Raw genomic sequence first — 16,555 nt, forward strand, 5'->3', positions numbered from 1 at the left:
TATAGCAACCTTATAGCACCACTTTCCTTTGATCCTCCAACTCTAGGAAAGAGATTGGCTTCGCAGAGTCCTGCCACGGTCGCAGACCCGATGAAGGGGGTGTCTTGAGGCACGATGGAATAATACGGGTACCTTCTATTTCATATGTCTGCTGTACAGGTAGAGCGAAGCTTGCCTTTTTTTTCTTTTTCTTTTTCTTTTCCTCCGTCGAGAGCTGTCACACTTGACTATTTTTACTGTCTCTCAGGCCACGCCTCTTTGGTACAGTAGCTGCTCCCGATCCTGTGAGCGCCTATGAACGCACAATTTGATCAAGCCACACTACTGGCGTTTTTGATACATCCACATATGCCATCTAAGTGTTATCTCTGTTTCGCTCATCCGCAGGCTCAGTAACCGCACCATGGACTACAGTCGATGGCGAGCCGGAACCAAGAGTTTTACGACAGTCCAATGAATGATATCCAATGCGGTTGACGTACATGTAAGGAAAACACATATCCTAATCACGTAGGTGTTGACAGCTGTCCGCGCTAGAAGCAGAAGATATGATAACGAGGCGTCTTTTGGGGCTCACCAAGCGCGTCAATACTGAGTAGTGGGATTTCCTACCAGGTACAGAGAGCCATCGTCTACAGTGGCTTATGCTGAAGCAACAGAACCAGGCTGTGGGTTTAGAGTCTGGCCAACGATGGCTACTACGGAGCCTCTCACATTGGCCAGCTAAAGTTTGTTGTGAGATTAATTTGTCATCTGTGAGATTATTCTCCTGTCTCTATGCACAGTTAAACTAGTTCGACTGCCTGCTCAACAGTGCCTTTTACCTGTCCAGTTCCATGCGTCAGCTCGTTCCGTCCCTTTTGCCGGCTCCCCCGTCTCTCGAAGCCTATTCACTCTTCCGTAGTAACCACAAATGCCACAACATAAGCTCAGATGCTGTCACCTCCGGAGACTGATCATATATCCTCAAACCTTCTGGTCCCTGACCGGAAAATGCCTGTCCGTATTTTCTTGTTCCACTGTCCGGACAACCTCAGTTGTCTCTATTATAGACTCGTATCTTGGCTTGCCACCTATCACTGATGTCTTTCGAGCTTTACCATAAACATAGTCGATTTCGTTTGCGTACTTTCTCTCTGTCTGTCTCCTGAGAAAATGGCCCTCGGAACCACGAATAAAGTTGCCAAATGGTACGAATATTACGTGTGACTCTGGAACTCTTGCATGTTCAGGTACACCTTCATTTTCGGGGGCTATAGCTTCGGCCCATAAGGTCGCGGCTGACGCACGATCAACCCCTTTGGACAACTCGATCAAGGCAATCGGCTGTGCGTTGTACCTGGTCAGAACGATGGCGTTCTGTACCTTTTCATGATATCCGAGTGCCTTCTCCAATCCAAAGCCGAACTCGTTGTTTCGGCTTTCGAGATCCGGGATACGGCTAATGAACCTCCAAGCATATTTCGACTTCTTTGGATCCGGATGTGGCGTCCAGACCTCGGCAGTTGCATATTCAGGGTAGGGTGGTTTGGTTGGCGCAGATGTAATACCACGCCCTGCCCAATAACCGGCAAAGCGCTGCGAAGTCGGATTGAATACCATCACTAACTCATACAGCGGAAGTCGCGATCCGTCATCATCGTAATACTCGAGGTCTCGTTCGCGAAACTCGACACCACCATTTTTTGTATCAAAGAAGACATACGCGTAATCTTCAGGATCTCCTTCGAGGAATGGGGGGCTTAATAGCTCCGATGCGCCCCAAACACATTGTAACCGAGAGTGCTTCGACCATACTTCACCAGCATAGTCAGATACGCTTCCTAAGGCCATGTCAATAAGAGCCATATATTAGTCTGCAATGTAAAACGTACCATTCCCGTACGTCATTGAGTCGAACTGTTTGATGTATTGCTCTGCGTCGGGCAACCGGGCAATAACATCTGCGAGGAAATACGGCATAAACCCAGTTGTTGCCCCGGAGCCTTTTATAATGCCGCATACTTCATTGATATTGTCCACAGACCGATGCCGGAATCCTGGGATCAGAACTCCGCCTCCAAAAGCACTCACTGTCATTGCCAACACGACGGCAATGGGGTGGAATGGTGATGCCATCATGAGGTACCTTGTACCAACGTCACACTTCCAAGTCCAATGAGGGCGCCCGTCCACATCCTGAAGCTCTGTCTGTGAATCCATGCATGCCATGCTTGCATGCGTGAAGGTCACTGGCCGTGGGTCGCCTGTAGCGCCTGATGTTTGGCATATGACGAATGGATCGCGCTGTGCCTCGGCGAAGCTCTTGGTATACGGGAAAGGGGCTACAGGATCGGATGGATCGAGTAAATCATCAAGTTCCGGGATCTCCGCTTTGGGCATAGGCCGGCTGTTGGTGATGTCTTCGGCGTACACACCGCGGGCTAGCAGCATGGCGTGGCATTTTGCCTGGTCTATGAGAGACAAGTGAAGGTCCAAGGTGTTGAGGTGCGAGTTGAAGAGGACTTTGTGGCCAGTCTTGCATACTGCATATAGCAGCATGTAATAGCGGAGGTCCGGGATGCCGAGGTAGACAATGGTCTCGAAGTTGTCGGAAGTACCAAATGCCTTGACAATGAAGTGCGCCAACTTGTTGATGCCATTCGCAAACGCGGCGTAGGTGATGTCCTCAAAGCCTTGGGAGAGGTCATAGTCGTCAATGGGTAACGATGCCCATGCCTTATGAGGATCGTCTCGGGCGACTTCATCTATGATGACGGGCAGCAGGCGCCGGCCGACGTCACCACCGGGATGTTTAGCCATAGCAAGCGAGCGCGGGGGCAAGCAGGCAAACAAGTAGAATACAGCGGGTAGTCGTCTTGGTTTCTTGGGTAACGTTCAGTGACGGCAAGATATGGCCAATCTGTGAAGGAACAGTCTGAGGTCTGGAGTGTGTCCGAGTTCTGCTCTTTGGCCGGCTGCGGGCTATTTCGAGCTGCATGATTGGCCACACCACTGCCGCAATCGTTACACAAAATTCCCCTTCCCCACGTTGATTCCAGACACGTCGTCGGCCACCCCGTGTCATGCATGCGTTCTAGGTTCAGAGTCTATTAAGCGGGCCCTGGGCTATGAGATAAGGGCTGGATCCAAGTCAAAGCTTGGCAGTCATGAGACAGAATCTCACGAACGCCTCTAGTACGCCGTCGGGCTTCAGTACAAAGAATTCAGCAGACTGTCCGGCTGAAAATAGTAATCGATCTGGCACACGTGGATGACAGGGGTAAGAGAAATCTCCCCAAAAATTCGCTGGGGTAGAAAGACCACGGCCTGTCCCGTCTCCATTCGGGTAGAAGCCGACGATCCACATGGTGCAAGAGGTCAGGTTATTTTGTAAGAACGTATCATAGTCCGAAACATCGACCATTTCCTCTTCATCACAACTCAAAGGTGCCACTCCTTGAACACGACTCGATATAGCTTTGTCCTCCTCGCCTTTAGTGCTATGGCGGGTTTTTGTCACGTTCGCTCGGATTTTCCCTAAACACCAGACGATACGGAGGTTGGAGGGGTTTATACTTTCTTAGTTTTTAAATGGAGAGTCAAGACCCCGCGTTTGGGGGATACTGACGCAATGCTAAGCATAACAGATATGCGTTGCACTAACTAGTACCGCTAGTACTTGAAGCCACCGGCACGCGATCTGAAAAGCCCTTGCGGATCAACCTCTTGCTGCAATGCTTTCAGACCAACGTATCCTCGATATGAGCCGGTTACGTTCTGATCTCCCATAGCATCATTCATGAAGTATGGCAGGTAACTGGACTCACCAAGGCCAGCCTGCACATTCCACTCTGGGATCTTGGTCTCTAGCCACTCAGTAACCTCCCGCGTCAGATTGTATACAGTGTCGTCGTCCCCAGCGCTGGCCCACGAGCACTGAAGCTCCAGAAATAAGCGGTTTGGATCTGACCCCGAGAGCCCTATGGCGTTACCGCCGCGGTCCTGGCTGTGTTGGCCGATGAGGGATGGCACCGGTTGATAGTCAATACTGCATTGGGCTGTAGCGTGAAGCGGGTTGTCAAGGTATTTGGAAACAACTGAGGCCCAATACTGGTGTATTTCAGCGTATATGCTTGTGTTCTCTGGGACATGGGGGATTGTAAACGTCTGCAGCTTTCAGCATTAGCGAGTAACGTTCATAGAGGAAAGATAGAGCGCTCTGATTGCACGTCTCAGTTCCCCGCCTTTTCTGTCTGGGGCCCCGATGGCTGTCGCTGAGATCCATGGCTTGCCATGGATGGCTGCAGGACAGCGAGAGAGACAGCATCAGCACCGTGGCAGAAGTGAGCGTCTGGTTTGCCAAAAGTGGAAGTTGTCTGAAACTTGCGTCATTGAGGGTTTCAGCCTCTGGAAGTCTATTTCAACATCCCGTTTTCGCATCGTGGAGGATGGCCATTTGTACAAACAAAACGTTTTCATTTAAAATCAGCATGGACGGTACTGTTTACCCGACCACTTCGAGTTTCTAGATACACTGCGTATATACAATAAAAGCCCTCATATGAACACCACAAGACGACCACCCCGAGTTTGTCGGCGCAGGAACACCAGCTCTCCTCAGCTCATCGGGGTCGCCGCCTCGCAAGGATGGAGGGAAAGGCACAAAGCTATAGACAAGAATCGAAGGAGGCTGACATGAAGAAACCAGAGGAGCGATGATTGAAGCCAGGAAAGATGCCAGTCGCGAAAGGAAGACGAAAGCGGATGACAATAGCAACACAACACCACAAGTCGGCCAGCATTTCCCTTTCCAGGTCAGACCCAGCACGTCCGCTGAGTCAATAGTGCCAGGCGCCAGCAGCACCCACAACGCCGCTTTGCGAGGTGGCAAGGGAGTTTCGGGCAGTTTGCCGCACCCCCCGTGGAGCACGACGCCAAAAACGCCTTACAAAAAGACTCTGGTGCGTTACTTTTCTAGAAAGGACACAGAGTCCAGGATCATGTGTTTGTCAACTTAGAGGCCAGAGTCGATCTTTGGGGGAGCACCCGAAGCTCTCCACGCCTCGCAATTCTCATTGAAAGCAGCCAGGTCGGCATCGTTGATGAACGCGAGCTGCTCATCGCGCCTCTCCATGAAGTCGGCGCTCAGACCACCGCTGACGTGCCATGCGATGTGGCAGTGGAACAGCCAGTTTCCGGGGTTGTCAGCACGGAACGCAACGACGAGCCAGCCGTTGCCCGGAAGCATGGTCACGTCGCGGCGGCCTGGGTTGTCCCACTGCAGCGAGGAGGACAGACCCGTGTTGAACGTGCCGGAGCCGTGGCCGAGGATCAAGAAATCGTGGCCGTGAAGGTGCATCGGGTGTGGAACAATCCGCAGGTTCTGGATCACCCAGTAGGTCCAAACATCCTTCTCGTCGACAAAGATCAGGTTTTCGCTCCGCGGGTAGCTGGTGTTGCCATCAATGACATACTGGAGCACTGGCTTGTCCCAGTTCACGTTGACGGCGCTGCTGTTGACGAACCACGTCACCGGCGTCACAGTCTGGAAGTCGATGTTGATCTGGTGTTCCGGATCGGCGGCGTCGACAAGCAATGCAGCCTCTTCGGCCTTGCGCTGGACAACGGGACCGTAGTTTGTGACATCCTGGCAGTTGGCGTTCGTTGGCTTGGGCCCGGCGACGGTGGGGTTGCTCTCCGTTGCACCCTCGTAGCGGAAAATGGCGGCTGGCAGGAGGTTCTCCGAGTTACCACACAAGCTATTTGGGAACATGGTCACGTTGAACCAGTAATTGCCTACATCCTGGTTGGCATCGATGATAACATCGTAACGCTGGCCGATACCCAAAAAGATGTTGTCGACAGTTGTGGTGGTGATGGGGACGAAGTCGGTTTGGATAATGGTGAACTCGTGTCCAACAAGCGAAACCTGGTAGTTGTTCTCGACGGACGGGTTAATAAGGCGGAGACGGTGTCGCTGACCCTTGGTGAGCTTGACGACGGCATACTCTCCCTGGGATGGATCTTTGGGGTTGATGTTGGTTCCGTTGAACAGAACATTGTCACTATGTGGCAACTCGCCTGCCATGGTTCGCAGAACAAGGTCATCGGCACTGTCGTAATAATAATCGCTGATAGGGAAAACACCGAGGTCAACTTCGTAATTGTCCGACGATGGACCATCGATCTGGATGGGTCCCCAAACACCATTCCCATACTGAGCAGAAGTGTGGGAGTGGTACCAGCTCGTGCCGTATTGCTCGGCCTTGAAAGTGTATGTGTGCGAATGGCCCGGTGGGATGGGACATTCAGTCACTCCATTAGCACCGTCGTGGATGTTGGTATGGAATTGCCGGATACCATGCCAGTGGAAAGACGTTCTATTTTGATATGTCAGTTGCAAAGCTCCTCTGCCGACAGGGCCTGGCTTACCCATTCACAGGAAGCTTGTTGGTGATAGTCACGGAGATGGTGTCACCCCATTCCGCGAACAGAGTAGGCCCCGGGTACTGGCCGTTGACGAGCTGGACATAGTCCTTGACAACGCCGTCAGGACCCTGCCATTGGGTCTCTTCAGTTACCGTCCAGCTGTACGATCTTTGACCGCCAGAAGGCGTGGACTTCTCATAGTCTGTCGTGACGTCGAACCCATCCTGCCAGCAAGTTCGGTTCTGGGGCGTGTTGCAGGTGCTTGCACGAGGTTTGAGTTCATCAACGACGGGTGCAGCCGTCACGAGGCCACTCAAAAGAAGGCTGGACACGAGGCCCTTGAAAGATAGCAAAGACTGCATACTGATTCAGACCAAGCGAAAGGCAAGAAGGACCAAGGTATACACAAGATCAGGTTGAAGTAAACGAGAGGTAAGATTGAACAAGACAAGCCAGGAAGACCGTTGCCCGAGATCTATGTTGATGATAATAGGAACCAAAAGACATCAAAATCGAGGATGGTACGGGGTCTTTATAGTCATCAGCATGACAATGGAGGCACCGGCCAACGGAGAGGAGATAGCTTCACTTGAAGCCGAACTCCGCCACCGATCATGCCATTTGCGTGGAGTTACGAACACTCCAGGATGATGGATAACAGGGCCGATGGCTCCTCACAAATTATCAGTGCAAAGGCAAGGGAGATATCTCACCAGGCGGTTGCATGAACTGGTCACCCGCAGCTAACACAAGGGTCGAGTATTCTGTCCACGAGATGGAACGAAGAAACGACCAGGCTGTTTCCCAATCGGTGGCAGCAACATGCAAGGTTCGGGCGCCGAGACAGTCATCTTGATGCTATTCTGAGACCGCTTTGGCCGACTCATAACGTGTACTGCTTACCCTAGGGCCAAAATCGATAGTTCGTGAGGCGTCGGGAATGGCAGGGTGAAAGATCGAGAGGTAACAGTCACCTCAGTATGTGCTATCGTAAGAGACTAAAGCCGTTCAGATACCAATCACAGCCGCTGACGAGACCGTGCTTTGCCAAGCATTGAGGCTTTGACCCAGAGAGGCAAGCTGAGGGTGTATATGGCTATCAGACGGCTCGCGTTCGAATACGAAGAGGAAATTGAGAAGGACCCAGGCGGCAGCCTGGTTGGGTTCAGAATCCAATACTCACCGTTCTCGTCGAATCATCGTGTGTCAGACGAGCCGAGAAACCCTGATGAAGACGTTACCGCTCGAAGCGTGGCTGATGTGAGCTCTTGAAAACCAAGCATGGGCTTTTGGTAGATGGAGCTTAATGAGAAGCACCAGGCATGGCGTTATGCAGACGCTCCTTCGTCTGTAGGGTTAGGTGGCTACACCGCAGCCCGGCTCTCCAACCCACTGGGTCCCGCGGCGCGCCCTATGATAATGAAGGTTTCGCGTGGTAGTATTGGTGTTTGAGCCTCCCGAGGACGGCTTGCATTGGTAGCGCCTGATCTGCAAGACTTGGATGGATGGCGTCAAGCCATTTGCGGCAACTGGGGCACATACGCTGCACCTGCTGGTAAAGTGACTTGCTTTGTCTGCTAAAGAACACCCGTTTCGGGCCGCCTCAGGTGCTTCGTGCTGTTAGTTCAGACGCTGGGTTCAAGTGACTCAGATGGGAAATTGGATGACTTTACAAACATGACCTGGAACTGGACTGGACGGCTGCCGCGGCTGGCTCTGCTTCTGCCTGCGTGCGCTTACAGACCTCCCCTACAGCCGCGCACAAGCAGACGATTGGCACCACATTGCCGCCAACAATTCGCCGGAGTTGATAGAAGATCCATGCATGCACCAGTGCAGCAATACGGTCTCGTTTGGGTTGAGCCTAAGCAAGGGTCGACCAGAAAAAGCTGTAGCAGAGTGGGGGCTGTCGGATTTGCGATCGGGATGACCCCTGAAACAAGAGTGGAGGAGGCTGAGCTGTTGGCCGTTGATCTGTTGATCAGCGCTGCACGGCGCGACCGGCTGACATTCTTCAGGTGAACCATTTGACGACTTGACCTCTTCAGCAGTTCAATTCGGCTCACTTGCTGTTGCTCGGAGCCGACACCTGCATGATGCAAAATTTCTCAGAAACCAAACTGCATGTTTCGTGGCGTCGCGGAACAGCAATTTACTGAATGAAGGATTACCGCCACACTGCATACGGGTCTGCAGGAACGACAACACCAAGTCCCTCGTGAGGTTCAAGCGCGATAAGGAGTGTAACCTCTACCGACCATACTGCAGCACAACATCCCGCCGGGGTTGATCCTGTTCCCATGAAAGCCCTGCATCGTTCTAGTTTGCTACACCATGTTGATGCGATGTACGGAATGTTGCCCATTCGCTGGATTTGCACAGATGCTCGTTCGCTAAATATAGTCCATTCTTCTTCAGCCCTGAAAACAGGGGCTTCATTGATTCTGTTAGCCAGCTACCATCAGCTCGGTCTCGCTAAAGCTGTCACATACGAATAGGGTAGCATCATAAGGCAGACGGGGGAGCCATGGCTAGCGCAGAAACATGCTTACTCTGCAAGAAGGTTCTTCTCTTCTTCCACACGTGTGGAAGAGTCACTGCTCGTCAGCGCGTGGCTTCAGCAGAATGAGACCCCTGGGCAGGCGTCCCTCCCGGGCACAACCTGCGAGCGTTGCGCTAGTCATCTCCCCTGATCCTGGATCATGCTATAGCCATTGCAGTCCATTATGCAACACTATCTAGAAGTTCCGAATGGCGGATGCGGGATTGCATTGCCTCAAACGACCATGCAGCAGGGCATCACTTCCGACACCTGACCATCAAAACGAAATGTGATCCATAAGATTTTTTTTGGCGGTGCAAATGTCGGTCTGTCGGTCTACCTCGTGTGTAAGCACTAATACCTCTCAAGCAAAGGTGGGAGGCATGCAGCCCCACGGCACATGTTATTGCTGGCCTACGGCACCATCCGAGCATGCAACCGTCACATTACAGAGTGTGACCCGACCATCCCGTGGTTCATTCGGGTCTTGGAAATGCTCTCTAAAACAAGTGAGTGCCACGAGACCGACCTAGCCCTGCTGCGTCGTACTTGTGGAACCCTCGGACTCGATTCAGATGTACGCTATGCCAGTTCCCGTCTGAAGGTGTTCGTCTATCAAGTCTGATGCGATGATGAGTGACATCCAAGCGTTTGGCTCAAGTAGGGCACAGGATTGCGGAATATGTTAATGAGAATTAAACTCGCCAATCACAACTCCTTACCTGTGCTCTACAAACCTCATACACCCCTGAGTGTGGCTGTCAATATGAACCAGGGCCTCAGTCAGCGAGGACTGGTATGTCAGCTGAATAGAGTCACAACCAATGACTGCTCGATCGGGATATTTCCCACATGGACACACAGCATTGATGAACGATTATTGCTGCGTCAGCCAGGGTGGTGGGAAGCGCCTGGGGTTTAAGCATATGCACCTCTTCGCCCCTGGGCTCGTCCCAGTTAGGTTTCTGGAAACTGCGGTACGTACCTAGCACTTCGCGGCCATGCACGAGTAGAGGTTGCTCGTCCCGTCTCAATATGGATAATTGCGCTGCCAATCTATCTTGACAGAGCAGATCTGCTTCATTTTGAGCACATTTCCAATGCTCGGGCGGGGCAGCACGTAGCGATGCTGAGCAGAGCCGTGTTTGATATATAAAGAGCTATTGAACTCATGGAATGTCCTAGCTTCATGTGCTTTTGCAAATGGATTTCCCATCAATCTCGCAACTTTGGACATCGGCTGTGCCCATGTCAGAATTCGACTGTAACCCCAGACGCCCAGCCAACGTTTGCAAGGCAGAGGCAATAGCTCGCATAATGTGCCAGGAGCGGTGGGAGTAGTCTTGCATACTATTGTCAAACACCAGCTTTCAACATGGGCTTAGTAGCCGCTATGCCGAATCCGCGCAATATCCACCAAGAACGAATGTTTTATTTCATGCGAAGAGAACTGAAAAGACGATACAGTGGCGCGTGTGGGATTATTCACATCCAAATTAGTCGACCTTGTGTTCCGGTACCAGCTCGTGGCTGCAGGTACAGGACGACGCGGCCGGCTTCGATGAACTGTACACTCCTTGCAGTAAGGATCGAAAATCAAGCGAACGTTCTAGTCGGTTTGAGACCAAGCACTCGCTTGCATTTCGGGACCATCTCACCCGTGCAATCTCCTTGTGCGGCTGTCTGGATTGATCTAGGTGGGCTAAAGGTGCAACCATAGGATCAGGACAATGCTCTGTGTAAGCCTCGCAAACTCAGGATTACTGAAATTTTGGCCAGTCACCAGACACGCCATGCGCTCGTCGTAAGACACCCACTCGAACCATTAAGGCGGACATCGTGTAGTGTGCCCTTTGTCTATTGGGAGTGTGCATTTCAGGGAAGATGAACAGTCTTTCAGGACCATCAAAAACCGCCATCTGACCCCGTGATACTCCAATACTGAGACAACTGACAACGTTGTACAACATCTCACAAAATTCCGGTAAGCAGAATTCAGGGTGGCTAGGACCAACTGCCCCGATTGGTGGATTATTAAAATATTGACAAAGTGCGATTCTACTTTAGACGAGCAGGGGAAGAACTACAACCCGACACAATGGGCGGCCAGGATTCAACGGGCGTCCCCGGGTATCCCGTACCCAGAAAACTGCAACATCTGGTCAGCCCGTATTGCCCATAGCAGGTGAGAATTTCCTGGAACTATTGACTTGATTTATGTCAGATCCAAAATTATCAACAAGCTCATCTCGGATATTTACGCGTGCTTGTGTCTCCCGTTACACATCATTATGCCGCTTGGGGACAGCAATATATCTCAAGCATGAGCAATCCGAATCCCCCTTCTGGAAGGGTGGTCAGACTGAAGAAGGAAATCAAACGGTTTTCTGCTGTTTGGGTAGGAATGCGCCACGCCGCTTCAACCGCCTTTTTGTCGCACAGAGAGGATCAGGTACGAGTGTGGCTGAGGCGGGTGAGTGACCTGGGTCGACACCCCGTATCGCATATGGGCCCATGCAATAAGGCAGACGTCAAGGCCGCACGACCCGATCGGTGTACGACAAGCATTGAAAACAACCCGACCCCAGGCTGTCAGCCTCATCAGGAATTTCTTGCAGGTCAGCACTTTGCGCGAGGTCAGTTCCCAGATACCCAGGTCGCACAGAAGTCGGGGTGTCGGCCCGCCAGTCAGAGCGCCGCGATGGCTGTCAGCTTACGGCACGTAGCTGCACCTGCAAATATTTAGATGTACGGTTTCCCTGGTTTCTGGCCATTCTCGCGAGGCGAAGTCGCTCTGCCAATTTGCGTACCGCAACGCTCCCTTACCTCAGCCGCTACCCAAGGACTCGTCGTGTCGTTGGATGCGTGGTTCTTTCCCTTTAGGCGCCAAAGGGCAATGCTGACATGGCCACTGATTTGCCTTGCTGCACTTTTTGCAAGACCACAGCAACAAAGGAGCAATTGATTGGAGCCCCGCTGCGCTGCCATGATCCTCCCAGACATCGTGTCTGCACATCATTGACGAGACTCCATCTCAGTGGGCCCGCCTCGAAGGTAAGTCAGATCGACTAGCGGCCGAGCTATGGGGCTGTTCGCCGCACTTCGCTTTGCGGCAGCGCGCCTATAACTGCCGACCTATTTGTCGGACGCCGATCCTTTTAGTTTGGCGCCGGTGCCTAAAGTGAACACGAGAGAGGTCGTGCGCTTCCTGATCTGCGGCTCGTATCTTGATCGGCCCAGACTTTCGGACTTTGGTTCCGGGCTCAAATCCCTCGGAATGTGCTCCTCGGCCCCGAGAACCAAGTTGCTAAGTAGAAGCTTATCTGTATGTGAGATGAAGTGGGTATGTTCCAAGATCGGAAAGGCGGTCGAATGTTTTTGATGCCGTCATCATGCTGCTTACATTCTGGTTGACTGCATCTGGTGTCTGGCATGTGACCTCAGGTGTTGTCCAACGGTGATGGCCGTTTGACTATCAAGAGTGAAAAGAATAATATTTCCCATTTCGTAAAACATATCCTCCGGACTTTCAGGCACATATGGACTTGTACATGTGAGACGAGCCTCGCAAGCTTATCGTATGTTAACTTGCACGTCTTGAACTATATTTCTCATTGACTGCAGAGCTTGACCATGTATGATAGTATCATGCACATCGTAAAGCAATAGTTTCTTGGAGGGCTATTTTAATTTTGTTGTCTTCAGTTCTATGTCGCCGTTCAAGCACGCGGGTGGTTCTCCTCATAGAGCCGCCACTCGTGCCACAACGTTACGAAGTAAGTGTATGAGTAGTTTGTTCTTGAATAGAGGCAACATAGATTTGAGTAGTTCCCGAGATTAACTGTAGAGCAAGGAGGGCCTCTTTAGACACGGCTGCACTATGTTAGCTACATTCAGCAGTTTGGCCGATTACACACACAAGAACCTGTTAAGCTCTTCGCCAGCCAGAAACGCAACACCGGTGCCGAGGTCAATTTCAACGGTAACTTAGCCACCGTGTCCATCATCCTAAGCAATCACGCCGAGGTTACTGCTGTCAACGTTGTCGATGGACCGAAGGCTACACCTCGTAAAAGGCGAGCGCTGGGAATTATGGGCCGGCCAAGGTAGTGCGTAGAATCTACCGCGGTGAAAAACTTTTATATCAAGAATAGCGCTGCCTACTACCGTCGTTAGAGTGATATTGATAAACAGAGAGTATCATCATTTGAGTATTAGAGTATCAGTCTTGTAGTATATCACGAAGTTATAAAAAAAATGGTGCCGTTGCGGCCCTGTTTCTGTCGTGTTTACTTTGCCCACTACGTGTATTCAACTGTTGAATATCCAGAACGACGACAATTTGCAACAACTTATAAGCTCTTGCTAAAATTGTAAACGTTGTACTCGCGTCGTCTGCTAGTTTTTGCTGTGGAAATAAGTTGATGATCCCAACTGTCAAATGCCGCACGTCAAACGTTTTAGCGGCCCAATGTGAGGTCGCTGTTTACGCCAAACATGCCCAAAGATGTTATACGCTAAGTGACGCGCTCTCATGAAGGCCTAATCAGGGGTGTATAAAATGAAGATGCGTGTTATCGACAGTGCCAGCAAAGAACTGACAAGCCAAGATCCGTTCTTAATGCCAGGTTATTAATTATAGCTGTAGGAACCAGGGATTACACACATTCGTACATGTCAACTCTAGACTGCAGATTGCAGAGGTCAATTACCCAAACTGTCTCCTCGTTATGAATTCGCTCAGGCTAGAACTATAGACAGAGATTTGACACGTAGCAAGATTACCTAGCTGCATAGGCGGCAGCAACCTACCTGCACCGCTCCTTTAGCTGTACCAGACGACGTTCGCCGGTCCCGTAGCCAGGTCGACGTGAGCCACGGCGGTGGCGTCGGCTCCTTCGATCTTCCAGACTTCGACAAAGTTGGAGCCCGAGTCGGTGATGGCAAAGTAGTCCTCTGCGAAGGCGGCGGGTGAGACGGCGTTGGCAGAGCCGCCACTGTTGGTCGTGGGGGTCAGGAAAAGTTGCTCCGTGATGGCGCCCGTGTCGGCATCCAGTGCGAAGGCTGAGACGTAGCCAGGCACGCCCACGGTGCGCGAGCGCGTGGCTGCCAAGAGGTACTTGGGAGATGCCGCGCTGCTGTTGTTGCTGGGGACGGAGAAGAGCACCTCATCGGCCCAGTACGAGGACGAGTTTGTGAAGCCTATTGTCCAGCCAAGGTCAGCCCAAGTTCGATCCCTGTAGTTCAGAGGGTTGGATGGATGGCGCTTACCCGAAGGGAGCAGGGAGTAGGTCGTGTTAGTGAAAGTCAGCTTCCCAGTGCACGCACTACGGCTATAGACGGCAACTGAGTTGCCGGCCTCGTAGACGACGTAGACCCATTTTCCGTTGGGGTGAGCGGCCAAGTGACGGGGATCCATGTCGTCAGCAGCGGCCAGGTACTGAATCTCTTCGATTGTGCCTGTCTCGTTATCGTACGAGTGCACCCAGACAGCGTCGCCCATGTCGTCTGCTGAGTACAAAAACCGCATATCGGGGCTCAGCGAGGTCCCGTGCACACCACCGGCGCTGCTGTAGCTGGCGTTGGCGAAAGTCGACTGCAGTATGCCTGACTCGTCCACCGAGATGGCCAGCGTTGGGCAGCCGCCGCCGTACGGGGTGCCGAAGACGGTGTAGGGCTCTGTGGTCAGGACCGAAATGAAGTTGCCATTGTTGCCTTTCTCCTAGGGGTTAGCCACGTCTCTATACCGACACGGGCCGCACGATGTGAACTCACAATCCGAAGTCAAGCTGACGTTACTAGAGTATGTCAGACCTAGATCGTCTGTGATGGCATAGCTCTGGAAGTAGCCGCTGGATGCGACGTATAAGTTCTTCTTAGCAGCCTAGACAACTTCGAGTCAAAACAGAGCCAGTGGAGGGTGCTTTTGCAATGGGGAATTTACGTCGAGAGCGATCCACTTGGAGCCGGAGCTGGCGTTGGTCGTGATGTTATTCGCGAGGGTGAGGGTAGAGGCCACATCATCGAACTCGAAACCGAAAATAGTAGAGCCGGAAAAGGCTCCCGCAAAGAAATAGTGTTGGTCGGCCAGAACGGGGCCTGCGGTGGCCGCGAGAGCGAGCAGTGTACCCGAGCGCATATTGGACGACAACCTTTTAGAGGAAGACGAGTGATTAAAACAAAGAGAATGAGAAAGGGAGATGATAGTTTCGGTATGCTGATCCAACTCGACGGCTTGGCATGGGTCCATATACTTGAGTGCCAAGACACCTTTAGGCTTACGTATCTCCCACCTGATTTGACAAGGCCTGTGTTCGAGTTAAATAATATACTTACGTGACCCTTGTGCCCAATCAATCATTTAGGAATGTGGGAGACCGTGCACTCGTACTTGCCTACAACGCACCGGGCCGCTTCACTACGTGGCCCTGTGTACGGAATACGCAGCCTGACTTTCCGTGCTGTAGGCTAGCTGCCCACGAGCCAGGGCGGCTTGATTACCATACTACTATTGACGTGCATGTCATGTTTGCCAGACCCTTAGCATGCGTGCGCCGTTGGCGCCGCCTAATGCTTGGTACTCCACCGTGCATTGGCGTTGAGTACCCAAGGTAGAAGAGAAAAATTCCAAGGCCCACTGCACAGGTAGGCGTTACTGCTCCTCTTTGAATGTTTCGTGTGTCGCACGCCACCGTATGCCCGTCGTCAAACATGGCGCGAATGGAGCCTAGCTAGCATGACATTGTTGGTACGCGGCCTTGGGCAGCTAATACCCATTGGGCTTGGAACCATCCACAGCGTTCCACTTTATGGCTTAGTGTCAACCTCTGCCGTTCCTGGACGCGAATGCCGCGGCGTAGTTATGTCCGGGAGCCGTTGACGATGACGATGCGCGGCTTGCTAGTTGGCCGGAGTCCCTGGAGCCCTCGATATCGTGCCCAGTCAACTTCTTTATATTTTCTTTTAGTTCCTCTCTTCTGCCCTGAAACTGCTCGTCAGCCCCGTGGTCCTCACCCTGGGCCACTTCGCGGACCGCGAGGGCCGGTACGACCTGTCCGTGTGCGGCAAGGCATACCTGGACGTGCACCACTGCTGAGCTTCTGTTTAGCCTTGACGGCTCGGAATAGTTGCTTGAAGACCGACAGGTTACCGGCTTCCAACATGACGTATGAAGTGGCGGAGTCGGAGTACCGTCTACATGTTGTGTTCAGAAGCACAACGGCACATAGTGGAACTCATGAAATATCCGACTCGTGGGCATTCATCAGCTGAACTCAGCACAATTGGGATCAAGTTACGGAGCTAGCCTGCTCCAACCCCACCGCCACAAGCTTCGAACGCCAGCCGGGACCTGGCTTATCAATTCCGCGAGCATTTATAGTGGTAAGTGTATAAGTTCGAGTAGGATGTTCCATAATTAATAGGCGTAAGTGTCAAACCTCATGGAAAGTAAAAACTTCGTATAAGTCTATATCTAAAAAAGTCTATTGCGAGACTAAGTGTGTACGTGATGCGTGCACCTAAGGGTGCGCTAGAATAGCTTATCGTAGATAAGATAAGAATAGAGATAAGCCACTTAAGGCCAATTCTGCTCCCCCGCAG

At 52.0% G+C, this 16,555-nt stretch overlaps 4 protein-coding genes across 4 annotated transcripts; all 4 read right to left on the bottom strand.

Annotated features, from left to right (window-relative positions):
• Nucleotides 1-966: 966 nt before the first annotated feature.
• JN550_004030 (uncharacterized protein) lies at nucleotides 967-2,802 on the bottom strand (the record flags this gene model as incomplete). Its single annotated transcript, XM_049315500.1, has 2 exons — nucleotides 967-1,823; nucleotides 1,875-2,802. 2 exons carry the CDS (start codon nucleotides 2,800-2,802, stop codon nucleotides 967-969), a joined length of 1,785 nt encoding a protein of 594 aa, XP_049174052.1.
• Nucleotides 2,803-3,654: 852 nt separating this feature from the next.
• JN550_004031 (uncharacterized protein) lies at nucleotides 3,655-4,267 on the bottom strand (the record flags this gene model as incomplete). Its single annotated transcript, XM_049315502.1, has 2 exons — nucleotides 3,655-4,092; nucleotides 4,148-4,267. The coding sequence occupies 2 exons, from the start codon at nucleotides 4,265-4,267 to the stop codon at nucleotides 3,655-3,657; spliced, it is 558 nt and encodes a 185-aa protein (XP_049174053.1).
• A 729-nt stretch (nucleotides 4,268-4,996) lies between these two features.
• On the bottom strand, nucleotides 4,997-6,773 carry JN550_004032 (uncharacterized protein; the record flags this gene model as incomplete). The annotated part of the gene is made up of 2 exons (XM_049315503.1): nucleotides 4,997-6,362; nucleotides 6,415-6,773. The coding sequence occupies 2 exons, from the start codon at nucleotides 6,771-6,773 to the stop codon at nucleotides 4,997-4,999; spliced, it is 1,725 nt and encodes a 574-aa protein (XP_049174054.1).
• Nucleotides 6,774-13,778: 7,005 nt separating this feature from the next.
• JN550_004033 (uncharacterized protein) lies at nucleotides 13,779-15,092 on the bottom strand (the record flags this gene model as incomplete). Its single annotated transcript, XM_049315504.1, has 3 exons — nucleotides 13,779-14,668; nucleotides 14,729-14,837; nucleotides 14,898-15,092. The coding sequence occupies 3 exons, from the start codon at nucleotides 15,090-15,092 to the stop codon at nucleotides 13,779-13,781; spliced, it is 1,194 nt and encodes a 397-aa protein (XP_049174055.1).
• Between the last annotated feature and the right edge of the window lie 1,463 nt (nucleotides 15,093-16,555).

Source organism: Neoarthrinium moseri (assembly GCF_022829205.1).
Source record: "Neoarthrinium moseri strain CBS 164.80 chromosome Unknown scaffold10_Wmoseri_CBS_16480, whole genome shotgun sequence".
Taxonomy (NCBI): Eukaryota; Fungi; Ascomycota; class Sordariomycetes; order Amphisphaeriales; family Apiosporaceae; genus Neoarthrinium; species Neoarthrinium moseri.